The following is a 27872-nucleotide window of genomic DNA, read 5'->3' as shown; positions in this document are numbered from 1 at the left end:
ATCCTTGTGATTAAAAAGAAAAGATCATGACTTACAAGACTTGGAAGCAATCAAACCTTCCAAATCCATTAATATTTTATTCACACGACACCTTTAACCCCTTAATTTCCCAATATTCCCCAAACGTAAAGATCATGAAACATCCCTTTCAGACTTTTCTCCTCCTTGTAAAGCTATGACTAGATTTGCCTCCACAAAAAAAGTATATTTAGAGAAAAAAAAATTAATAAATGGAATCCTTTTAAAACCTACAATTAACTTGTGTACAAGTCAAATTTTGAAAATTAATATGCAAAAATTTGTACAAATTAATTTATATTTAAATTAATTTTAACTTATTGAAATTTTAATTTACATAATTATTTTTTTTATAGAAGTTTGTCCAAATAAATCTTATATTAAATATTAATATGCCATCTCCATCTTCATCTTCACAAGAGTCTATTGTTTTTGGCGTTGGAGTATGCACTTGCGACCATTTTTTTTTCCATTTCAATTATGTCTGCTCTTATCTTAGTATCGTGAAGACTACTTTAACCTTATATTTATACTAATAATTAGGTGAAGCTAAATAATATGTTCTTAATTATTTAAAATAATTTAATTAATATTTCAAATTAATATATATATATATATATATATATATATATATATATATATGACAACAATTATTAATACAAATAGTTTGATATTAATGTTTTTTAACTAAAGATCAAGATTTGTTCGGCCGGTAACTAGAAACACTATTTTATCCCTATAATATAGTCTGACTTGGTTTTTTTTTTTTTATATTTAAAAAAGTATACTAAAAAAGTATATTAGGTTTTTTAATTTGTAAAAATTTTGTATTTGGATGCCTAAGAAGTTCTGTTTTTGGTCGATTGAAACTGTTATAAATGACAATGTACGACTGTATTAAAAGTTTTAAGGATATAATTAAAAAAATTAACAACTTCATTATAATTTTTTAGTTTGAAACTAATTAATTAGAATTCTCTATTAGTTTAGGACCTACTAATCAATTTAAACTAATAATTAGTTGTTATTGTGTTCCCACTATTATGTGAACACCACTTTATTATAATCATTAAAATAAACAATAAAATAAAAATGATATTCTATGTATTAAAAAAAGATACCGTAAGATAATATTGTAACTACATTGATCACATAATTCTACAAAACTAAAAATAAGTAATTATTATAAATATGCTATTATTTTCAAATTTAAATTAATTATTTCTATTTTATTTTAAATTCTATTGTCTTTAAATTATTTTTTATGATTATATTATTATGTCCAAATTTATATTACGTTAAATGTTATTTTTATATTGTTTTAATTCATAAAAAATATGATAAAGTGATTATAATTTGCATAATTAAATTATTGTGTATAAACAATATTTACATGATGAGAAAAATAGAAAAATAAAACAAAATTAAGTTTTTCTATAATTTAAATTTAACTTATATATAAATTAAAATTATATTTTGGAGAAACTAATATGAGATAGTTTATACAAATTAATTTTTATACTAAAAAATAATTTGAAATTTAAATATAAAAAGAAATTTACCTTAAATTTAAAAGAAATTACATGCATCCATATTTACATAAGTTACTCTAAATTATTTATGGCTGAGAACAATGTCACGATTTTTAGAGTTACACCGGCCTCGGGATGGTTGTGGAATGGATCATAATGAAAGAATGACAGGGAGAGGAATATATAGATCGTTCAGGAAGGCGTTGTAGGGGCATAGTCATAGACAACGATAACGCATCTGTGAATGTCAACAAAACCACAATAGGCAACGATAGCAATGGTGCTAAATGCGATTTTCGATCGTGGTTTGCAGCTTGATAATGTTCTCTTTGTGCTTCAATTAACTTGCAACTTAATTTCTGTATCATAATTAATTGATGTCTCCAATTGTATCGTTCAATTTACTAATGCATTGTGCAAAATATAGGACCGGATAACGAGAACGTTGATTGGAGCGGCTGAACAAACCGATGGACTTTAATTTTCCTGGGGTGTTCCGAAGGTGCATGCATTAACGTTTCAATAGATTTGTGGTATAAACATTTAGATAATTATCCTTTTGGCAAAGAAGAGCATGGAGCATGATGATAAAGGATGGGAATTAAGGCACTCACAACATGGTGGGATTCAGTGGTCCTAGTTCTTGGGGAATAATTTTCTTGACCACCATAATAGATTGATGAACTGGAGTCAAAGTCTAACGAACCTGGTGCTCCATAATTTTTGCATCCCGTGTCCTGTTTTCTTGAATCTCTCCCTTCAACCTAAAGTTATATAGTAGTTATAAGTACATGTGTTATGTCACAAAGCAGTATATGCTATACATATCACTCAAAGATCAAAGTTGTTGGTTAACTTTATTAGTCCCACGGTACTTAACACTGCTACGAGAACATATTCATACATCATGCTTAAAGTTCTGATTAATGGTAAACTTTGGATGACATAGAGATCAAAAGAATTTTATAAATTCATACTCAACAATACTTAATTTTATGCAAGAATAGATCATGCATGTTAAAAAGTAGAACAACTATAAATGAACAAGGTGATTTTGTACACTTAATTTTATATAGTTAGCTATTAGTTAACCAGATAGAAGAGTTTAACCATAATGCAGCCAATAACTATCATGTAGAGAGCTGTTGAAGTTAATTCTTCTGTTATTAATTAGTGAGTAGTGACTATTACCAACACAATACTAAAGCTATCATATTCCCGAAAAGAGCTGTGGGTCAAGTGAAACCAGAAAGAATAACTATGAAAATAAAATAAAAATGGATTTGAACCTGGATTTTTTTCTTTATTTTACAGTACTTACTTTGATCTTTTTCTTTATTTTTCCCCAAGTTTAACTTCCCTGACTCCTAACTTCACAAGTCTTTCTGTATCATGTTTTCTTTGGTTTTGATCAGTTTATATGGTTTTCCTGAGGCAAAAATTTGGACTCTTTAATTGATATGTTTTTCCTTTCTTGCAGGTTTGATGTTGTCATTCACTTTGCTGGACTGAAAACAGTAGGAGAAAGTGTGCAAAAATCTTTACTATACTACAATAATAACTTGACTGGGACAATCACTCCATTGAAAGTCATGGCTGCAAGAAGGTAAAATCCTTCTTGTTTATTAGTCTTGTATGACATATCTTAACTGCATTCCTTCATTTGGTGATAGATACTGACTAGTCCAAAACAGAACCACCTTTCCACAATCTAATAGAAATAAGTAAGCTTCTGCTTCTGTCTTGAACCTCCTTCTCCAAACAAATCATTCCACTCCTTAACAAATCATTGGTCCTTCAGCAGATGCAGCCACCTGCATTTACACACATATCATTTTTCTATGGCATAGAAATTTATATATTAACTATGTATCAGTATGACAGTATCTTATCTGGATATGGGCTGCCATCTTGAACCCTCAAGTAATAAACAAATTTATTCTTACAAGGGAACAAGGTAAAAAATAGATGATGGTGCAGTTGAAATTTATAAATTACTCAAGGTTAATGTTTTATTGTTCATATCTGATATAACTATTAACTTCCACTACAAAATAACCTCAGCCTCAACTCAATGTTCATGAATTTCCTCGATTCACCACCTTTTAGAATTCCTCAATATTAAGGAAGTTAACCATCTTTGACATGCAAATCAAGTACACTAAAATCATTGAAGTGAAATTTTTTTCTGTCCAACAAACCTGACTCTTTGCCTGTCTTATGTCTTCCATGTTTAAAGCCATCAAAGTAATCTCTTCGTCTTCTTTAGCATCAGAAGTATCTTTTAAATTTTTTGGTTGAAAGTACTTTGGTTTTAAATGTCATTTTTTGTGGTTCATTATTGTTTTGAACTATTCATTTCTGGACATAATTTCCTTGAATTTATTCTTGAATGTTGATTAGGATTCTATGGATTGTAGAGACTGCTGGACGAAACTGTTTGATGTTGTGATTGCTAAGGCCAATAAACCACAGTTTTATACATCTGAGCATCCATTCCGGTTTGTATCCTATACGTCTAATCTTATCCTATGTGATATGGTGTTTGTTCTATTTTTGTACTTAACTCTTATTCTGTTCTATTTTTGTAAAGGTTATGCGGGGTCACATTGTGCTGTAGACCTTTTATTTTTATATTAGACTTAAATATGTTTTTAATTTTTATAAAATAATCAACTTATGATTTTGGTTTATATAATTTTTTTTTTTGGTTTTCTGGGATAAGCTGTCTGGCCATTCCCTAGAAATGATACTCGACTTTGGTTGAGACAAGCTTTTCACCTCACACGTCTGTATATTCAGCTGTGAATGGTACCTTTTCTCGTTATGTTTCACAGCTGATCCCTTCTGAGGTGTGGATTAAGAAATTCAGGGACATGGATAAAAGCTGTTGGTAAAACTCTTTTTCAAGCTTCCGGTAGCAGAAACTGAATATTTTCTCTCATGTGACTGCATTTGTATATTGTTATGGTGTTGATTAGCTGCAAGTGATTGATTACAAAGCGCTATCAAATTCCTTTTTAAAACTATTAATCCCAAAATTCCTTTTAAAAATTATCTCTTAATACCACATCTAGAACACAGATATAATGATTCTAACTCATTCATTATATTCGAGTTATACGGCACATTACTTTTAGTTAACATTTTATCCTTAGTACACAATTTATCGCAAGTGATTTATGTTTGATATATGAACAAGTTTAAGTTTGACTCTTGGCATAATCCATCTAAACTGTGGGAGATATGAAAGTTCCTCAGCAATTTTATTTGAAGTATGATAGTAATGTAGGATGTGTTACTTCTTGAATTTTAGAAATTTCTATTTTTATAATGGTAATGATTTGGATTTGAACATCTCTAATACATGTTCAGAATTATTACTATTTAGTATTATCTTCTAAAATTGGTAAATTGGTCTTATTGCTGTCTTAAATTGTGAATCAATTGTTTTGGTATAGCTATGTTTATTGCTCTCCACTTTCAGCTTTTTATGGATCCTTTTGAAGAAATGGGGATGGGAGCCAGATTTTCAGAGCAACACAGAAGAAGTACTGCTGAAAAGGAGGTATAGACATGCAGTGGATGCTAAATTTTGTGCTTGTTTTGGTTTACCATCTTGTAACATGCTAGAGGATACCTACTAAAAACACTGATGTTATTGTAGTGCTTACTTTAAGTGCTTGATTTTGGGTTAATATATTTGTTTTAGTTTAGTTTGATTTTGGGTCTTCAAGGTTGATCTTATTTTGCTTTATTAAACTATCAATTTGAATTCCTATGCTGATATAGATAGATAGACTGCAATTAAAGTAAAAATTAAAATGCAGAACATATTGAATTATAGTCTGATGTCAATAATTATACGTATACCCTTAAAGAAGGATGCTTCAGCTATGCTGTTAGACTGTTAACATATGTACTAGCATTTTAATCCACTGGTGCACAATTATGTTTTTCCCAGAAAACACCCATGAAATAGATGGAACACCTTCCTACAAGCATCAAAGTTAGTCTTGTTTTACAACTACAATCGATCCTCGGCTACATGGATAAAACAACTTTAATGTTCACTAATCTAACATGTATTTTGTTGAACACTCTTGTGTAGTGTTATCCTTTATTCTAATTACTGGTATTGTCTTTTCATTGTTTAGAACATTGAAGCACATTCTTCAGATGTATTTTTGAGGTAAAGCAATGAAATAATTGTTTTTCTTTTTCAAATATATTGATTTTACAAATCCTAGAAATATAGTTGTATGATATGTTCTGATCTGCATAACATGCGTTGCTTGTTGTTTGAAATTACATTGAAAAAGAAAACAAGGAACAGCAAAACATGTTACAGTCTGTTACATCAAACCATGATGGGAGCCACAGTTTTAGATGTAGCCAATCTGATTCTTGTCTGATCAGAATTTCATATGGCATGTATGATGGCATGTACCGAACCCAAAAAAAATTAGAATTTTTTCTGACCGATCTTAATCCTAGGTAAGCAGTAAAGAGAGACCTTAGAATCTTAGATATACAAACGCAAAACTAGCAAATGAAATTAATGAGTAAACTACTCATTAGGTTTACACCAATGAACCATGAATCAGTGCCTTATTTATTCAATGATTGGGATGAGTTTTATAACCTTAGTATAGAAGTTAAGAAAAGCTTGAAACTGATCCATTCTGTTTGGACCATTTTAACCTTGCCATAATGATTATGAGTCTTATCTTGATCAGAAGATTCATAGCCACTTGCATTTAACAAGTTTTAATACTTTATATAATTATAATTTAAAATGATTTAGTATTATTTTTAGTTTTAATTTATCTTTTTTATGTGGTTGTCTAAACATTTCCAGTCTACAGTACGGGACCTGAAAGCTCAACTCAAGCCAACTTCTATGCAGGTATTGTTTACAATCAAGTGTTTTAACTGGATCTCTGTTGAACAATCTTATGCAGTCCAGGACCAGGAGGTCACTATTAGCTGTAAGGGATCTTAACTGACCAATTATGTTGCATGAAGAAAAAAAAAAATGCAATTTTGTGGCGGTTTAAAACCGCCAGAAATGCTGAATCAGGAAAAATTTAGATAAATTTGTGGCAGTTTTAAACCGTCAGAAACTTTAGAACAAGTAACATTAAAATGCATTTTGTGGTGGTTTTAAACAGCCACAAAATGATTGAATTTTCTGATACCCGTTCACAAAATATATGCCGTAAACCATTTTTGGTGACTGCTGGTTTTTAGCCGCCAGAAATTGCCAAAAAAAACCGCCACAAATCACACATTTTTTTACAACATTTTCATTAAGTGAGCACAAGGCAGGTAATTTGTTTGAATTAGTTTATTGTGATTTATGGGGACCTTATTGCACTCCTTCATCATGTGGGGCGCAATATTATTTGACAATTATTGATGATTATTCACGAACAATTTGGGTTTATTTGTTATGCAATATAACTAAAGTTGAGTCTATGTTTATGAACTTTGTTGCCTTTGTTGACAATTTGATAAGAAAATAAAGAAAGTATGAAGTGACAATGACACCAAATTTAATTTTCTACATGGTTTTTCGTTAAGGAATGAGATTATGTTTGAGATATCATGTTATTTAATTAATCGCACACCATCCAATGTGCTTAATATAACACCTTATGAAAAATTATTTAGTAAAGCCTCTAAATTTGATAACATGAAAGTTTTTGGTTGTTTATGTTATACGCATAATCAACATAATGACAGGGATAAATTTGTAAGTAGAAGTCAAAAGTGTATATTTGTGGGGTATCCATATGGGAAAAAGAATGGAAATTGTATGATTTGGAATCCCACAAATACTTTGTCTCTAGAGATGTGAAATTTCATTAACATGAATTTTCATTTGCTACGTCACTAGACAACATTCATTCTACTCCTCACATTAATTATGATATTGAGTATGTTGCGGATGATATTGGATGAGAGACTTGTGATGCATCACTTAGAAAGGGGGTTCATCCGTGGCCTTGCAAGGAGAAGAGCAGTCGTAGCTCCAAGGGGGTTGCATGGAGGCTGTAATGGAGCTACTGTGTTAGCTGATAAGGGAGTTAGTGTGAGTGGTGTGGATGGCGAGGTAGTGTCCCCACACAGAGTTAATGGGGTTGATGTTGTGGCGGTGCAAGATGAAAATATTGAGATAGAAATGGGAAGGGGATGAGAAACAAAATTCCATCTACAAGATATAAGGATTTTGTCACTCATATCATTTGAAAAGTAAAGTCCTCAGAAAGTTCATTTGTTCAACAACATGCCTTAGGTACTCCTTACCCTATTAATCACTTTGTAAATTATGAACAATTTTTTGCTAGACATCAAAATTTGTTGCAGCAGTGATAGTAAGAAAAGAACCTAAGAATTTTAAGGAAGCCGTAAAAGATTCTGGTTGGTGTGCTGGAATGGCCAACGAGATACCAGCCTCGGAAGAGAATGAGATATGGAATCTACTGAAACTGCCACCCGGAAAAAAAGCACTCGGAAGTAAATGGGTGTACAAAATAAAACATCACTCAGATGGGAGCAAAGAACGTTTGAAAGCGGTACTTGTTATATTCAAACTTCATTAGAGAGAGGGAATAGATTATGATGAAACATTTGTCCCAATGGCAAAAATGGTGACAGTACATACCTTATTGGCAGTGATGACAATTACAAAGTGAGAAGTACATCAAATAACGCGTTTCTCCATGGTGACTTGGTTGAGGAGGTGTACATGAAAGTTCCTCCAGGTTTTAAAAAAATGACCCAAATTTGGTTTGCAGGTTGAAAAAGTCGTTGTACAGCTTAAAACAAGCTCCTCATTGTTGGTTTGCTAAGTTGGCTACGCCATTGAAGTGCTATGGATTTGTTCAATCCTATTCAGATTACTCATTGTTTACATTGCACCCGGGAGAAATACATCTCTATGGCTAGCCTATGATATTTCACCATGAAAATTTTTAAAGCTTACTTAGGTGCCTATTTCCATACGAAGGATTTGGGAGTCTTAAAATATTTTTTAGGGCTGGAGGTAGCCCATAATCCCGGAGATTTATCTTTGCCAGCGAAAATATGTGTTGGAAATCATTGAAGATATAGATTTATTAGGTGTCAAGCCCACATATTTTCCAATGAAACAACACAATAAGCTAGCGTTGAGTTCTGGTACACCACTTGAAGATCCAAAACCCTATCAAAGACTTATTGGACTATTAATTTATTTGTATGTGACTAGACCGGATCTTGCTTACTCTGTACACATTTTGTCTCAGTTTATGCAACAACCTCGTGAAAAGCATTGGGAGGCAGCCTTAAGGGTTATTATATATTTGAAGAAAAATCCAGGGCAAGGTATTCTACTTTGGTTTGATAGAAAACTGAACCTAGAGGATAATGTCATTCAGATTGGGCGGGCTGTCCACTTACATGATGTTCTTTGACTGATTGGGTGGTGCTTCTTGGCTTTTTCTAGTGTCTTGGAAAATTGAGAAACAATCAATTGTTTCTCGCTTTTCTGTAGGGGCTGAATATCGCTCTATGGCGGCGACTACATGTGAGTTAAAATGGCTTAAATAGTTACTTAATGATTTGGAAGTTAATCATTCTAAAGGGATGTGATTGTATTGTGATAGTCGATCAACATTACATATAGCTCAAAATTTAATATTTTATGAAAGAACGAAATATATTGAAGATGATTGTCATTTTATTTGTAATGTGGTGATGATCGACATCATTTGTCTCTCATATGTTCCTATTACGATACAACTAGTAGACATTTTTACAAAGGCTTTGGAAAAAAACACAATTTGAGTTCCTTATTTGCAAGTTAGGCATTCGGGATCTTCATCCTCCAACTTGAGGGAAATATTGAGATTATTGAAATATTATCATTATAGCTATTTATTATTTTTTCCATTAGTCATTATATTTAGGAGATATCACATCTTCTATATTAAGAGAGTATCATATCTTCTATATTAGGTGAATATCATATCTCAATATTTATAACAATGACTTGTGATATGTATTTATATTACTGGTATGATGAATGAAAGACAACAAATTTTCTTGCAATAAATCTTAATAGGATTCTAACTCATACAAATGAATCTTTTTTTAATGATATTTACTCATTTAATACATGTTAAACTCTTGAAAGTAATTGTACTAAAAAAAATAAGCTCCTTATAACGAAAACAAATTACAAGTAAAAAAATTAGAGATCGACATTGAGAAATGCAAATTTAATCATCTCCAAACACAATTCAAACAAATAATTTTACATATTGATCTCTTCAAAGATTTATAATTTATTAATCTTATTTTAACTAGTGTCTATTCTATAGATCTCATTCTTACACATTTTTTATATGGACAATTTTTTACACAGATATAATTTTTAATCAATTATTCTAACTCTATAAATAAGTATTTATATAAATTAGTAACTGAATAACATAAATAAATATAAAAAAAACATGACAAGTGACATGTCATGCATGTTTTTGATGAATGTTGAAATCTATGGTTGCATGTCCTATTTTGTGTTGATTTTTAGTTTTTTTTATTATTATTTTTATGTATTCTGGTTATTTAGATGAATTTTTATGGTTTAGATTTGAGATTGGAACTTGTAGGAAGCTTGGGATGGAATGGAGAGCTTCAAAAATCCCAAAAATCATGAAAAACAAATATGGTCTTTTTAGTGAAACGATTGAGTCATTTAGAAACGACTATCCGTCAATTTGAATTAATAAAATGAAGTATCAAATGGTTTTTAAATTTTTAAAAAATTTGTAGACTTGATCTATGCATTAAGAACTTTAATTTTAATGGTCAGATCGTTGAAATTTAATATAGAATATGAATTATTGAACGAAGTAAGCTTAGATAGACTTACTCTTGGAGTAAACAAATCCCTCCTTTATATATATATATATATATATATATATATATATATATATATATATATATATACTGTCCTTTTATAAAATTTAGGTATAAATACTTTTTTTTCTTTACTTTTTGGCGAGACTATTTTAATAAAGTAATAATTCCATAAAAACAAATATGTTACATGATCATTCTCATGTTCTTGAATTTGATAACATTTAGTTAAAGGATAATCTAACTTATGAAATTATTCCTTTTAAGACTAAGGACAAGAGAATGAAATAGTTGAGAGGTAAAGAAATTTCTTTACTTAAGGTTGTTTGCGGAGGAAGTACTAACGAGAGTGCCACTTGGGAACTGAAGAGTCATATGCAAGAGTCTTATCCTTATTTATTCACTTAAGGTAATTTTGTAGACAAAATTCCAAAAAGAGGGAGAAAGAGTTGTAACATCCCAAGATTTTTGCTAATAAATTAATTATGATTTTAATTATTAATTGGGAAGATTTTATAAGTGTGTTTTAGTTGTATGAAATACATGGTTTAATTAATGTATGTTTTCTTTTAATAATTTGAGGGAAGGAAGGGAATCTTAGTTAAATGCTTTATTGTGGGGTTAAATGAGAGTTAAGAGTTAAGTAAGAGGGAGTTATGTCAGCTCATTTTCACACTTCTAATTATTTTCCTTTTTTGCTTCGCACTTTGGAGAGCTGGGAGAAGAATCAGAGGCTGTTGGAGATCACCCCGGAAATCCACATCCTTCGTCTAGTTTCTACTAAGGTAAAGGGCAATGAGTAATCTCATTCTAGGTGTGGAATTTATGTTAGGTAATCTTTTGGCTTCCACTCTCTTCTTTGTTGTATGAAGGAGAAAATCCCAAATTATGAGTCATCTTGTGTTTCTATCTTTCATGTGATTCTCCAATGCTCTAATTGATATTATTAACATATACATATGCTTAAATTCGTTTATCAAACTTATCTTGTAGATCTTGGATTGTTAGTAGGTTTTTGGGAGAACCCTAAGAAACAAACAATTTTGATTTATGAGTAGTAATTAGAATGTTTGTGTTTCAAGAGGTAAATGTTGGTCCATAGATGCATTTTATTGGATTATAGATTGTTTTTAACAGTTGAATTCATTGAATTGAAATATGTATGTTTGGGTGTGTTTCTCGTTTTTTGTAGATTGGGTTAATTTTGATACGATGTTAGGCGACACCTTGGGTTCGTTGGGTGTCCTCATGATCGAGAGCAATTTTTACTCTCTATGTCATTCATGCTAGACGTGGGTTAATCCATGTTAGACGTGGGGGCTCTAAGGACTAGGGATGACAAACATACCCGTACCCGCAAGTAATACCCCGACTTTGACGGGGAATACCCGGTTTGACCGGGTACGGGTACGAGTATGAGTAAAACCTGATATATTAAATCGGGTACGGGTACGAGTACGAGTATGTACTTACCCGCCCCGTACCCGTACCCATACCCGTCCCCGTTCTCATTTTTAATTTAATACTCACTTTCAATTTAATTATATTAAAAAAATTTAATATTTTTTTATGTGTGATTATTTATTATAATATAAGATAAAGAAATAACTTAATTATAATTATAATATAATAAAAAAATAATTTAAAAATATCATTTTTTTTTACAAAAAATAAAAAATAAAAAAATTGAAGGGCATGGGGATGGGGATGAAAATCTATACCTGACGGGTATGAGGACGGGGACGGGGACGGGGATGAGTTTAACTCGCGGGGACGGGGACGGGTATCATGAAACCCGTACCCGCCCCGCCCCGTTGCCATCCCTACTAAGGACTCCCTATGGTGATTTTTTCAAGCGTGAACTTGGTCATGTTGGATGCGGTCTATCTTAAGATCAATGTATGCTCTTTGGAAGCATCGTGCCAAATGTAGGTGGCTACTGTCAAACATCGTTCTATACCGCAAGATTTTTTGTTCTTACAACTAGTGTATGATTGGCATGTATAATTACTATGTTAGCTAATGTTGATGACTACATATTGGAGTGCTAAGGATGTTCCTATTATAAACATGAGTTGTGGATGAGTTGAATGATGTTGAACTGGTATGGGTACATCAATGTGTATGGATCTTGTGAGAGTCATGTGATAAGAAGTCTAAGTCGTGGCCTAGTCGTGATGTGAACATGCAATGATTAAATGTGCAATTATGAACATGTACCATGATAACATGATATGCCATTATGTCTTGTGTGACATGCATCATATATATACATAAATGTTTTGATGGATACGATATACAATACATTGCTAGGGAAGACCCTTATGTGTAAAAGTTTGACGATTCATGTCTTAGGGGATAACTAGGTTTTGAAAGCCCTAATCTCACTTGTTTGTGTGCATGAGGCGGAACTTGCGTGACACAACTATCTTGACGAGATCTTGTATGTCCTCTCCTAGTTTAGAGGGTGATGAGAGTGTGTCCTGACTTTTTCTCCAAGGTAACTCTTGTGTGCTTTTGGGCAAGTGGCAAAGTGATGTGTTTTACTGATGTTGCATGCATATGCATTTGAAGTCTGTATCCATTGCATCGTGTATGTGAATATGTAATTGTGTGATGCATCATACTATAATTTAGTGATTGATAGTGTTATATAATATCTTATATTTTGTGATTATTATTGCTATACCATGTTGTACTATAATCTATTGTTATATATATTGATTTTGTGTGCGTATGGCTATTCACTTATGTTTCACACCACGAACAAGAGTAAGATGTTTCTTATTCCTCAATTTTTGTTATGCTTTATGTGTATGTTACTATAGGTGAGAGCCACTATGGTATTGATGATGCGGGTGACAAGGCCTAGTCCTTGTGTAGGTTTATACTCTAATAGATGTGACTTGAGGCATAACTGGCTAGGATTTGTGTTCCTGTTGTTTAGTTGTAATCTATCACGTGAAGTTAGACTTAATTTGTGATTATTTTCATTAGAGATAGTTATAATTTTCATTAAACATTCAAGATGCTTCAACATTTAACAATTGTAATGTAATATTCCTCTTAAGGATTTGTTTTCTTTTTATTCAGTTAATTTTATTCACAAGCTCCATTCTTTCAAAATTTTCTATTATTATATTCATTGTTATATGTGGGATAGAAAGTGATTTATACAAATTTAATATAAAAATTTTAATTAGAATAACTTTTTTTTTATTATGCTTGTCTTATAAATATAATTTAATTATTTGAGTTAATTTTTAATTTTTAATATTTTAATTTGTATGCTTTATATTATAATAATTTGATATTTTTTTATTTGAGATGTAAAATTGTCAATATTAATTGGCATTGATATGTTTTATTAAAATTAAAATTAAAATATTATATTATATTTAGTTTAGAATTTACCTATAACTTAAATATTTAATAACCTATAAATAATGTTTAATTTAATTTTTAGTGTTATGAAATTATCATATTATATTTATTTAATATTATTTTATATTAATAATAAAAATAATAATAATTATTATTTTTTAATACTAATTTAATTACAATTGAACTATTAAACCTTAAATCCGTATCTAGATTGAATCAATAACCTTTAAAAACATCGGTAAAAACTCTATGGAGCGTGAGGATGTGCATTTTTTTATCTAATACTTGATTTGAAAGATAACTTATAGATGTCAAACATGTTATAATATTCAATTATTACATGAGTGGAAAGACATCTAAATCATCTAATTTATTTTATTCATATACTAATTTCAACAACATTATAATTTTAGTTAATAAAATGTTTTTTTATTATAATTTATAATAATTACACAATTCTATTTTTTATAATTGACTTTTTAATCTAATTCAATTACTTGATTTTTTATTAGTATAATATATATATATATATATATATATATATATATAAATACTAATTAATTATAATTTCAAGTTAGTAGTTACTTAAAAATAATTATAATGATATTATATAATTATCATAATTATTAATACTTAAAAAATAATTGTACAAAATAAAATCTATTTCAATTATAATTTTATAAAAATTAATTGGACTTTAGTTACTAAAGAAAAGTTCAATCTTTATTTGGTTCTGTCAAAAATAATTAAAAATTAAAGAAATCTAAATTCAAATACTTTGATATATATATATATATATATATATATATATATATATATATATATAAGAAAAAAAAGTAGAAAATAGAATAAAAATAAGGAAACAATAATAAGAATTAAGATGATTGAAAATATTTTAAGTACAATGTTCAATTCTTCTATAAACAAATAAAGTATTATAGTATAAGGATATTCAACTTGAAATATATCAACAAATTTATTCAATGTTAACAAATCCTTTTTTCATTTCTTTCCTTGTAAAATTAATTATTTTCCATGAAAATAAAAGAAGAATTATTTAACACATTGAATCGTAAATAATAATAATAATAAAAATTACTTATGTCAATTTATCACTTTTCATTCCTCAAAATTAATTCAAATTTATTAAATTCATATGTGATAAGATAATAAAAAGAAAGGAAAAATTGTAACTTTCATCTTATAATTGACGATATAGTGTAGGATGAGAATTTAATAATATAGGATTAAAAAATTTTATATCTATTAATAACACAATTTACATAGCGTGAAAGTTGATGTCCTTAATTGACATTAACGTCATTAAATTTATTAAATGCTATATTTAAATTTTAAAAGGCTGAAAAATTATAGAAAAAAGTGGGCTTGAACTATGTAGTTGCTCAATTTTGAGCAAGAAATATTTTTAGCAAATTATTCTACTTTTAATAATATATAGATAGATATAGATATAAAGATGAGAATTAAATAATATAGGATGATAAATTTTATACTTATTATTAAAATAATTCATATGGAGTGAATATGAAGTTAATATATAAATTTAGGTTAGTGTAATTAAATTTATTAAATGCTAATAAATTTGATTTTATAATTAATAGGAAATATTTGAATTTTAAAAGGCAAGTTCTAGAAAAAAGTGGACCCAAACTATGCAGTTTTGAGTAAGATTTTTTTTTTTAAGTTTTAGGATTTAGGAATTTTAGTAGACTATTCTATTCTTAACATTTTATAAGATTTTTTTTTTCAAGTTTTAGGATGGGAATTGAATAATATACCTATTCTTGACTATTCTACCTTTAATAATAATATAGATAAGATAATGAGAAGAAAGGAAAAAATGTATTTTTCATCTTCAAAATGATGCAATGTAAAAGAATTGAATAATATAGGAGCCACAAATTTTATACCTATCAATGACATAATTCACATATGAATATGAAGAAGTTGATGTCCTTAACTAATGTTGACATCATTAAATCTATTAAATGCTAATAATTGACAAATTTTATATCAATTAATAATATAATTCATATGTATTTAATATGAAGAAGTTGATGTACTTAATTAATGTTGATGTCATTAAATTTATTAAATGCTAATAAATTTATTTTACAATTAACAAGAAATATTTGAATTTTAAAAGGTGAAAAAGTTCTTAAAAAAAATTGGGTCTCGATTATATAGTTTTGAGCGAATTTTTTTTAACAAATTATTTTATCTTTAATAATATATAATATAAGATGATCATCCTACATTATTCAATTCTGATTTATATATATCATTAAAGGTAGAATAATTTACTGTGAATAGTGTGCTAAAAATTTTTCATACTCAAAACTATATGAGCCCATTTCATTTGGTATTAGTGTTATTAAATTTATTAAATGCTAATATTTTTTTTACAATTAATAGAAACATTTGAATTTTAAAGGAATATAGTTTTGTAATAAAAAAAAGTATAGTTTTATAACATTTGAATGTATTTTGTAAATTTATTAAATGATAAATTTTATATCAATTAATAATATAATTCATATATAAGAAGTTGACGTATTTAATTAATGTTGATGCATGTCATTAAATTTATTAAATAATAAATTTATTTTACAATTAATAAGAAATATTTGAATTTTAAAAGGTGGAAAAGTTCAGCTTTATCCGATAACTTAAGAAAAATTAAAGAGCCAAATTGCAAGTTGTGAGTCCGCATAATATTTGACCAACTATATTTTAACAAGTTGTACCTTCAATTAGTTTTCAATGAATTTTATGTGTTACGCATTACAATTAATGAAGAATAAAGAATTTAGAAAAATTTTTGAGTATGCATTTGTAAAATTTTTTTTGATAAAGGCTGCAAAATAAACTTAAGTACATTAATATTATTCAAGAAATATAGTAACCTATATGTTAAATAAAAATAACATTTAATTACATTTTTATATTGTAAATGATTTAGGTTACTAAATCCTAAATCCTAAACCTAAACTATAAAAAAGCCATGCATCACACTACCAAGCCAAAGTCCAAGTGAAGAGGTAGTTACTTCTCAATATACAAACAAGCTAATGCGATAGCTGAATATGCGATTCCTTTTGAAATGTCTACCACATGAAAGAGGAAATCATATTCTACTAAAGTTTCTGGACAATCGAAAAGAGTCTTCTATTATGCTTCCAAAATTCAATTGGAGAAGAATTACAAAGTCATTCTTACTCATTACCAAGCCACGAATAATCAATTGGTATATCTATCTGATCTGTTATTTTTTTTCATAATATTATATTTATAACAAATATTAAATTTATTATGTTAACAGAATTTACCTATTAAATTTGTTGAACATATGAAAAGGCACAAGTTATTTATTTTAAAAAATATATTACAAAGTTTTAAAAAAGATAATGACCAAAAAATTATAATGATTGAAAAGATAATTATAATTATATTATTTATTTTCAACCTATTTAATAAATATATAATATTTTAATTCATATATATATATATAAAACATATTAATTACAATATATTAGATATATCTAATATATAAATAGATATTTAAATAATTTATTTGATATATATATATATATATATATATATATATATATATATATTTCAAATAAAATTAAATATTAATAGATTTACCCACTAGTATTATTCAATTCTCATTTATATATATTATTAAAGATAGAATAATCTAAGGTGAATAATGTGCTAAAAAAAATTTACACTAAAAAATATTCAACTTAGATTATTCTACCTTTAATAATATATATATATATATATATATATATATATATATATATATATATATAGATGAGGGTTCAAACAACACTGGTGTAACTTTTACTAAGTGTTACACCGTTCAATAACTTTAAATTAAATGTGAATTTTGTAAATCTAACTGTTAGATTGAAAGTTTACACCACTTTATATGTGTATATCAAATTTTGTTAAAATTAAACAACAACTTGAAGTTAATCAAATTGTTCATATTTTAGTGTATTTTGAAATAAATATATTACGTCAATTTTGTTTTATAAAAATGAAGTAATAAATCATCTTGGATTAATATAAAATTTCGTATATATGATCTATAATAGATATAAACTTTTAATCTAACAGTTGAATTTACAAAATTCACATTTAATATAAAGTTATTAAGCGGTGTAATACTTAGTAAAAGTTACACCGGTGTTATTATAACCCTTCTCATATATAGGAGGGTTCAAACGACACTGGTGTAACTTTTACTAAGTGTTACACCACTCAATAACTTTAAATTAAATGTGAATTTTGTAAATCTAACTGTTAGATTGAAAGTTTACATCACTTTATATGTGTATATCAAATTTTGTTAAAATTGAACAACAACTTGAAGGTAATCAAAGTGTTCATATTTTAGTATTTTGAAATAAATATATTACGTCAATTTTGTTTTATAAAAATGAAGTAACAAATCATCTTGGATTAATATAAAATTTTGTATATATGATCTAATAGATATAAACTTTCAATCTAACGGTTGAATTTACAAAATTCACATTTAATATAAAGTTATTAAGCGGTGTAATACTTAGTAAAAGTTACACTGGTGTTATTATAACTTTTCTCATATAGAGGAAGTTCAAACGACATCAGTGTAACTTTTACTAAGTGTTACACCGCTCAATAATTTTAAATTAAATGTGAATTTTGACTGTTAGATTGAAAGTTTACATCACTTTATATGTGTATATCAAATTTTGTTAAAATTGAACAACAACTTGAAGGTAATCAAAGTGTTCATATTTTAGTGTATTTTGAAATAAATATATTACGTCAATTTTGTTTTATAAAAATGAAGTAATAAATCATCTTGAATTAATATAAAATTTTGTATATATGATCTAATAGATATAAACTTTTAATCTAACGGTTAAATTTACAAAATTCACATTTAATATAAAGTTATTAAGCAATATAATACTTAGTAAAAATTACACCGATATTATTATAACTCTTCTCATATATATATATATATATATATATGAGAATTGAATAATTATTCACCTTAGTTAAATTTAATGGTTGGAAACGTATACAATGATATTTTAAAATTTAATAATTTCAAATATTTGTAATTAAAAATGGAAAATACAAACAAAACTTTTATGCGCATACTTTATAATTTGGGCTAGAAACATAAGTTTAAATTGTACTTAACTCGATCCCTTAAATAATATATTATATTAAGTTTTATAAATAAAAAAAATTAAAAAAATTATCGATTATGTTTTTCAACAAAAGTTAAGCTTCAACAAATTCACGTATATTTGCTATTGTTACCGAGGTAAAAAAAAAAAAAAAGTTTTGTCCTTATATAGTCTTCTTCTGTCTCAAATTGGCAATTAAGTAATCTAGCAATAATAAACAAGTTCACATCCACTGATCCACACAACATTCTCCATGGCTCTCAGCTTACCACACCAAACCATGAGAAACTCACATGAGAAGAAACACATCGCAGTGTTTGTTTTCCCCTTTGGTAGCCACCCCATTTCCCTCTTAAACCTTGTCTTCAAGCTAGCTCATGCATCTCCCAACTTACAATTCTCATTCATAGGAACCCAACACTCCAACAAACCTCTTCTCTCAAAACCCGACATCCCAGACAACGTCAAGTTCTACACCATAAGCGATGGAGTCCCAGAGGGACACGTCCCAGGTAGCCACCCAGTTGAGAGAGTCAACCTTTTTCTTCAAGCTGGTCCTAACAACTTGCAAAAGGGTATAGATTTAGCAGTGGCAGATACAAAAGAGAGAGTCACTTGCATCATTGCTGATGCTTTTGTTACGTTTTCTCTCACTGTGGCTCAGAACTTAAACGTTCCATGGGTTCTAGTTTGGCTTCCTTTGTCATGTTCACTCTCAGCACATTTTTATACCGACACAATACGCCAGAAGTGTGGTCCCAACACTGCTAAAGACACCCCTTTGGATTTCATCCCTGGATTTTCTAAGATGCAAGTTCAAGACTTGCCAGAAGAAGTGATCAAAAGTGGCACCGAAGAGGAGACACTGTTTTCAAAGACACTAGCTTCATTGGGGAGTGTGCTGCCACAATCCGAGGCAGTGGTTGTGAATTTCTTTGAGGAACTAGACCCTCCCTCGTTGGTTCATGACATGAGGTCAAAGCTCAAGTGTTTTCTCTACGTTGGTTTTATTCTCACTCTTTCACTGCCTCTACCACCCTTGCCTCCTTCGGACACAGATGAAACGGGGTGCTTGACATGGTTGGACAAGCAGAAAAAAAGGTCATCAGTGGCATATGTTAGCTTTGGGACAGTGGTGACACCACCTCCACATGAGGTTAAGATGGGTTGTTTTATGTTTGTATTTTGTTCTAGTTTGTATAGAGATATATTTTTTCAAAATATCTTGTGCATCGATTATTTAGGTATACCTGTCTTGGTATAATATTGTTATTCTTTACTTTTAATTTTAACTTTTATCACATTAAGATGATATTATTTACTTTGAGTTTAAGTCTTCATGAATTTGCTAATAGTCATCACTCATCAGCCAAAAGGTGAGATTTTATGTGTGCTTGTAAACTATGTTTAACCTCGTATCACATTAATACATGAAAGTTTGTTTGTATTCCAACAGGTTGTGGCAGTGGCAGAAGCATTGGAAGCAAGTGGTTTTCCATTTCTTTGGTCTCTCAAAGAGCATCTGAAGGGCCTTCTGCCAAAAGGGTTTCTTGAGAGAACAAAGGAGCATGGGAAAGTGGTGTCTTGGGCTCCTCAAACTCAGGTGTTGGGGCATGGTTCTGTGGGAGTGTTTGTGACTCATTGTGGTAGTAACTCTGTGTTTGAAAGTATGTGCAATGGGGTGCCTATGATATGTCGGCCTTTCTTTGGGGACCATGGGTTGAGTGGTAGGATTGTGGAGGATGTTTGGGAGATTGGTGTGAGAGTGAAAGGTGGGGTGTTCACCAAAGAAGGGTTGGTGAAGTGCTTAAGGATGGTTCTTGTGGAGGAAGAGGGGAAAAGGATGAGGGAAAATGCAGTGAAGGTGAATAGGGTTGTAGTGGATGCAGTAGGGCCACAAGGGAGGGCAGCACAGGATTTCAAGACTTTGGTGGATTTGGTTTCCAAATCTTAAGTCATGCTATGTTGCAACTTGCAAGCTTTTTCTTTTTATCTTCTTTTGGCTTGTTTTATGCTAATGATTGATTAGATTATTAGAGTTGTATGTGAAAAATAAATGTCTGGTGTCTGTCGTTCATTGGCAAAAAAACATCTGAACATAAATAAAGAGCTGAGGAAGTCAGTTGAGATGGGAATTTGAATTTTAACTCGATTTTAATTTTAAACCTGTAAAGTATAGAGGTTAAGAGAGAAAAAAACGTAGAAGAACAAGAGAGTCGCAATGTTTATGAATAATATTATGATAATATTGAAAAATGTAAGTGTCAAGATACAAGGGACAAAAGTGGTAGACATACAGCCTAGATATCTATATAACAAATTTTGTTGAGTTTATAACAAATTTTTAATGTCATTCTATTCCTTTACACCCCCCTCAAACTCAGGTGAGAACTTTTGAACTCTAAGTTTGTAAGTACAATCAGAATCATGCTTAAGGGACAACTTTGGTCAAAACATTTGCAATTTGTTATGATGCTAGAATGTGCTTGATGAGGAGTTGTTGCTACTGCACTTTATCCCTAACAAAATAAAGATCCAATTCAAAATGTTTGGTCCTTGAGTGAAGAATAAGATTAACATTAAGAAGAACAACTTAGATTGTCACAAAGGATCAAGGGAGCTTTAGTAGATGGCATATAAAATTCCTATAATAATGATTGAATCCAACTAATCTTAGCTACAACAACAATTGATATTCAACCTTTGTGCTTGATCAAGAGAAAACGTTTTGCTTCTTAGAAGACCAAGATATAAGATTAGCACCTAGATACACACAAAATCTAAAGGTGGATCTCCCCAAAATCATCCAAATCTCTGATCCCTAGTTTGAGACACAAAAGACTGTAAGATTGAAATGAGATGAAGGTACCAAAGGTAAGCCATGATTGGCAGTACGTACCCTTCAAATAATGCAAAATTCTTTGGACAAAATGCTAACGACGAGTTTGAGGATTATGCATGAATTGACACATTTTATTTATAACATAAGATTAGGGGTGATAAAATTGGTTAGCTCGATTCATTTAGGCTCATTCTACTCGTTTAGATCTATCTTCTTGTTGGCATGCCAAAAATAGGCTAGGCCAACCCCACCTGCCAAGTGAAAATGGGTTGGATGTCCTGGCCTTCCTCGCCTAAGGGTGGGTTGACAGGCTGACTTGCCTATAATTTTTTTAAAAATATAAATAAATAAATAAATTTGCATATTTATTTTGAATATCTCTTTTAATATATTTATTTTTCAATATCTAAAGAATCTATATAAAGTATTGTACTTCAATAATAAAATATATCTCAAATTATAATAGATTTTGTTTGATTTTTTATACAAAAAAACTCAAATTTGTTATATAATACACACACATGCGTACACACACATATACACACATATATATAATCATAATAACTCTTTCATCAAATTTTCTACACAAAATCTTAAATTACATATAATAAAATAAATCAAATACATAATATATTTTTTGTATAATAAATTATAAATTATTCATATAATAAATCTCATGTGATGTATTGAAACTTAACATTAAAAATATAATAATAATAATAATAATAATAATAATAATAATAAATTAGACAGGTTGGCAGGCTAGGCTAAAACCGGTTTTACCATCCCTACATAGCATAACTTAGGTCTTATGACGGTGAAATACTAGAGGCCTCCAACAATGGATAGATACAAAGATGGGTTCTCAAAAGTTTCACTACATGCAACTATTAGCTTTAAACTAATAGTTACAAGCATGTTTAGTTTAAATCTTAACCTCAAGTGTTTCTACTTTCTGGAATTCTTTAGTGAACAGTTACAGATTGGTGATTAGATTAGTGATAAAATACCTTGTAGCACTCCATGTTGGCAGTGACATCTGATAAGATGGTTGGACCAATAAAATTGCCAGATACATATCCTGGTACCTACTTGATATGCACAAGAGAATTGTTAAGCAGTCTTAAAAGTGAATTAAAAGATTAAAAAAAAAAGAAGAAGAAACTATTGACTATATGGAAAAAGAGAGGACAATGCAAGGACTGATCTACAGTATTTGAAATACAGATATGCACCAAATTGTATGTCCTTTACATTTTCCATTTTACTTTTCCTTTTGGGGTGCTTCATTTTATTGCATTTCAGCTTGATGGGTGTCAAAGGAGAGAAGGGAGAAGAGCAAGAATGAAGAAAGCAACAGAATTGGGAGTTAAAAGTTAAGCAAAACCAATTTTTATTGTGCTAACACACTGGCTTCATATACACCACCAAAAGTTATACATGCATATAAATTATAAAAAGTTCCATTTCTTTAGCTGGTATTCATTGGTTAACCAGTATAAGAACTGTTAGCTACTAACCGAATCAAACGGTAACCAAATAATAAATGTTTCATTTTCTCCTATATGCATTTCTTCTTTTTTTTATTAGGCCTCAGGGAGAAGAGTGCTATAATTGAAGAATATTACTTTAATTACAATCTTTGTATACATAAATCTTTCTGCTTCCTTTGAGTTTCCAAAAATTTCCATATTAATTACTATGCTAAAGATTGAAGAGGTAAATTGATCATACATGAGAAAGTATAGATATGTCTATGAACAACAAATCAACGAAATTTGAAATGATATAAGAGAATGAGAATAAAAAACCTACCACTATATTTCTTCCATCGAGCACCAGTCTTGCACCACTTTCAACCCCAGATTGAATTAATCTGTGTATTCTCTCCTTTGCCTGTGCAGTCGGTAAGATTGTAAGAATATTTAAGAAACATATATAACTACGATGCATATTAATTCTTAAACAATAATCTGAAGATTTGCTATTAAATTTTAGTTCAAATCCACAGCATGGAAAAAGAAAAATAAGAACCATAAACAAACTTGTTTGCTAATGACTGGACCGAGGTCTGCATCTGGTTCAGTTCCGGCATTTACTTTAAGAGCTTTGGCACGCTCCACAAGTTTACTTTCCCTGGAAAAACAGTGAAGACTAAAGGATGAATTTATACATTAAGATTATAAATACACGGTTAAAAGTATGTCTTGAATGTAACAAGGCCAAACTGGATCACAAAAAGTCCAAATACTTGGAACAGCCTATTCTCGGGATTTGGGACATTCCCACCAGAATTATCAAAAGGATGGAAATGATTAATCATCATCCCTATTAATCGATGAGATTATATTTTAGAGATGTTAAATTATGTCTTAGGAAATCAAGTCTCTTAACCGAGTGATCATAAGACTTGTCTTGGGACGCGAGGGGTTAATATGGTATTTTCAGAATCGATTTCCGTATTAAAATAATGTTTGGCTATCAGATGTCATGTTTTACGAACATAATTTAATTCTTAATTGTCAGCTTTAAGATATTACGAATTGTATACGATATGTACATGTACTTTAAAAAAAAAATGTCTTGGTAAATGAAGAGTAGTGATTCAATTTGGCACACACCAAATCCAGATCATTTAGGAACAAGCATATAGAGGAAGAGCATAAAATTGCATCGAGGGTAAGATGGTACCTCAAATCATAAAACAAATTAAAAAAATAACATGGTAGAGATTTGTTAGAGAAGGATACCACAGTTTTGAGCCTCCAACAAAAACAATCGTGCTGAGAGCCATGCACCTTTGTCCAGCAGCACCAAAACCTGCAGCAACTAAAGCATTTACTGTAGCATCAACACTCGCATCAGGCATTACAACCGCATGATTTTTTGCCCCCATATTAGCCTGAACAAAATTTGCACAACTTCGGATCAATGCCATAGAAAAAACAATTTTACTAAGGTGAGGAGAAAGCTAAGTACACCCACCTGAACACGTTTCCCTTTAGCTGCTGCTCTCGCATATATGTGCATTCCAGCCTATATAAAATAAATTCATCAAATAAGGATATGTAAAGGGGTATATCATTTACGAAAAAATAACATTTGATCACTTGCCCTCTTCCATTTTTTTTTTTTTGTGTAGGTACAGTCAAATTGTAAAATTATTCAATTTTGCTAACATAAAACAGGATTTCTTTTGGTTTAATAAAGAATGATCATATAAAAGCAGTAAGCTAAAAAAATCATTAAATGACTTACAACATTTGAACCAACGAAAGATATGGCTTTGATGTCGTCATCATCACAAATAGCATTCACAATATCCTGTTTCCAATTGAATTATTAAGATTTCAGACCATCAATCAACGAGAAAAACAAAGCACAGCAAGTAGCATTTGGTGCATTAAAATGCAACAAGTTGTTATACACAACTCTCCGATTTAATACTTGAATGCATGAAGCAATTATCAAACACCAAATGAGTTCATATGAGTTCCTTTACTTGGAAAGTTTCAAAAGAAACAGATGAAGAAAAAAAGTTTAATTAGAAAAGGCTAAACCATACATGGGTTCCATGAACTACATTTAAGACACCCTCAGGCAAACCAGCCTCCATTGCCAATTCTGCTAGCATTACAGAAGCACCTGGAAAAATGCCAAAGTCATGACATCCAAGTATCTCCACTATAATATTTGAATGTAACAAGAAAGGAAGGCTTAACAAAATTTAAATGTCAAGAATATTTCTCATTTGTCATTTCAAAATTTGCAATTTATTAATAGCTATATTGGCAATGGAAATATAGATGCAATATGCAAGGCTAGCAATTGCAAAATAATTAGCAGTTGCTGAAGAAAAGGTGACAAAATTAAGGCATTCATTTAATTAAAAAAAAAAAAATCTTGGTCCTGGTATTCACAAATCACAATACAATTTAGGTAAGATCTAGTCTTCTAGACGCCATAATGCTAATAGTTTGTTAAAGAAGCATAATCTTGCTTCAAATTACAGAAAATATCAGTCTCTTTTTCCATTATATTTAACGCTAAGCTCCATATTAAGTAAATGCAAGGATATTAATCAACAACCAAAATAGGTAGAAGGCATTACCTGGAACTTTTTCTGACGGTTTTAGAATAAAGGTATTTCCGCAGGTAATTGCCACTGGGAACATCTGCAGAAAGATCATATATCTTTGGAGTTGGTTACCATGTATTTTTTTTATGAACATAATGCCAATTTTGTGTCCAATACAATATCATATATACATTATACTCCAGTAAGAAATGAAAATAACAATAGCATAGGCATTTGGACAGAGACAAATACAATGCTATTCTAGCCTAATATTTGTGGACCCTTTATATAACTAGACGTCTAGACCTTTCGTATCTTATACATGTTGAATGTTGATATGGACGAGATGATAAAGCAAACAAGAAAAAAGGAGTATCCAGGAACTTGTAAGAGAAAATTAATTGCATTAGCAAAATAACTACTCAAAAAGTAATAGACATAGACAACTTACCCACAAGGGAATCATTGCAGGAAAGTTGAAGGGACAAATACCAGCACAAACACCAAGTGGTTCTCTAATGCTGTAAGTATCAATTCCAACTGATACATTGGAAACATATTCCCCCATTTGAAGAGTTGCCATCCCACAAGCATGTTCCACCACCTCTAAAATGACATAAATCAGAATGATCATAGAAGTCCATCACCAAAAGTTATGAGCTCAACCAATATCTCATTTCAAAAACTTCTCGAGCAACATAATAGAAAGACCAACCTAAACCACGAAACACATCTCCTTGTGCATCCCTTAACGTCTTTCCTTGTTCAGTAGTCACATTCAATGCAAGTTTATCCTGAAACAATTACAAAGTATTGAAATGACCAACAAAAAATGGCATATGTGAAGTTATGGTGTCTTGGTCTAAATCTGTGGATATATGCGTGACAGAGGCATAGAACATTGTAAAAATGCTCACCATATCTCTGCGTATAAGCTCTTGGAACTTCAACATAACACGCTGGCGTTTCGTGATTGGAGTGTTTCTCCATGATGTAAATGCCTTCTTTGCTGAAGATACTGCAGCTTTAAACTCTTCATCTGTAGTGCAAGGAACTTGTGAAACTACTTCTTGTGTTGCCTATTATCAGATGATATATGTATTAGAAATCTCCCTTTCTCAAAACCGCAAACAAGAGACTCAACTCAACTAAACTATTAGCTCAGGATAATATAAAACCAAAATGAGAAAGAACACGTACAGGGTTGATAACATCAATGAAAGTCAAAGATTTTGAGTCCACAAAACTGCCCCCAATAAGATTTGGAATCCTCTGGTTCAAAATAATCAAACGCAAATGGGAAAATGTGATTAATAATAGATACCCATCACATCACCAAGACGTCAAATTGTGAGGAATATTGAAACTAAGTTTGAGCTTACTGAGGGTCTATGTTGGCTTGTTAAATGAGAAGTTGCCATGTCAAGGATCAATATGAGGCCTCAAACGGATCAAGCTATTCACTGCAACATCAAAATTGGGTTTTTCTTCATCATATAGCAAATTGAATAGACATGTCCAAATAAACGAGTAAGTGACGTGCTTTGAATCACGTATTAATATTTGGGGAATTTGTGGAACATGTCTTTGAGTAGTGACCAACTCAGACTCACCAATCCATTCATGATGAAAAGCCACACTCACTGTTGTAGTGACGACAAATGTGCTTATTTATTATTTATTTATTTATTTATTTATGTGCATGTGGATTGAGATTGAGATCGAGATTGTAATCCTTTTTATTATTAAAAAAACTAATGGTACCTCATGCATTATTAGTCCGTAAAATATGGGTGTACAGAAAATCTTTTTTTTTATTTATATTATTATTCTAAATTTCAATTTATAAACATAATTTTGGTACATTAGTTATTTAACATTTCAAATAA

At 30.0% G+C, this 27872-nt stretch overlaps 3 protein-coding genes across 9 annotated transcripts; 2 read left to right on the top strand and 1 right to left on the bottom strand.

Moving 5' to 3' along the window:
* Window positions 1-961: 961 nt before the first annotated feature.
* On the top strand, window positions 962-13547 carry LOC114916210 (UDP-glucose 4-epimerase 4-like). Of its 5 annotated transcripts, XR_014430847.1 has the most exons (9): window positions 971-1855; window positions 1978-2052; window positions 3031-3156; window positions 3971-4051; window positions 5038-5118; window positions 5708-5742; window positions 6412-6459; window positions 11174-11245; window positions 13289-13536. XR_014430847.1 is itself a non-coding variant. In XM_083067443.1 (8 exons), exons 2-6 carry the CDS (start codon window positions 2021-2023, stop codon window positions 5739-5741), a joined length of 354 nt encoding a protein of 117 aa, XP_082923569.1. In that variant the 5' UTR covers window positions 971-1855; window positions 1978-2020; the 3' UTR covers window position 5742; window positions 6412-6459; window positions 11174-13547. The 5 variants fall into 5 exon arrangements, 3 of the variants coding, with proteins under 3 accessions (XP_082923564.1, XP_029128346.1, XP_082923569.1); XM_083067443.1 differs by having other exon boundaries at window positions 11174-13547; XR_014430848.1 differs by having other exon boundaries at window positions 980-1855; window positions 3954-4051; window positions 11174-13547.
* A 5769-nt stretch (window positions 13548-19316) lies between these two features.
* On the top strand, window positions 19317-21204 carry LOC109803241 (anthocyanidin 3-O-glucosyltransferase 7). Its single transcript, XM_020364727.3, has 2 exons — window positions 19317-20219; window positions 20520-21204. The coding sequence occupies exons 1-2, from the start codon at window positions 19317-19319 to the stop codon at window positions 21015-21017; spliced, it is 1401 nt and encodes a 466-aa protein (XP_020220316.1). The 3' UTR covers window positions 21018-21204.
* On the bottom strand, window positions 19502-27631 carry LOC109803242 (methylmalonate-semialdehyde dehydrogenase [acylating], mitochondrial). Of its 3 annotated transcripts, none has more exons than XM_020364728.3 (14): window positions 27366-27631; window positions 27184-27255; window positions 26901-27062; window positions 26699-26777; window positions 26435-26589; window positions 26017-26080; window positions 25471-25550; window positions 25164-25229; window positions 24891-24941; window positions 24656-24807; window positions 23951-24041; window positions 23721-23801; window positions 22916-22993; window positions 19502-19627 (listed from the first exon to the last, which is right to left on the bottom strand). In XM_020364728.3, the coding sequence occupies exons 1-14, from the start codon at window positions 27402-27404 to the stop codon at window positions 19610-19612; spliced, it is 1188 nt and encodes a 395-aa protein (XP_020220317.2). In that variant the 5' UTR covers window positions 27405-27631; the 3' UTR covers window positions 19502-19609. The 3 variants fall into 3 exon arrangements, 2 of the variants coding, with proteins under 2 accessions (XP_020220317.2, XP_020220319.1); XM_020364730.3 differs by lacking the exon at window positions 19502-19627 and adding an exon at window positions 21276-21582; XR_002240153.3 differs by lacking the exon at window positions 19502-19627 and having other exon boundaries at window positions 22911-22993; window positions 23940-24041.
* Between the last annotated feature and the right edge of the window lie 241 nt (window positions 27632-27872).

The sequence above is a fragment of the Cajanus cajan genome, chromosome 1 (genome assembly GCF_000230855.2).
Source record: "Cajanus cajan strain Asha chromosome 1, NIPB_CcT2T_4, whole genome shotgun sequence".
Taxonomy (NCBI): Eukaryota; Viridiplantae; Streptophyta; class Magnoliopsida; order Fabales; family Fabaceae; genus Cajanus; species Cajanus cajan.
Note: the sequence above shows the minus strand (reverse complement) of the source record. Positions and strands in the feature narration are given on the sequence as shown.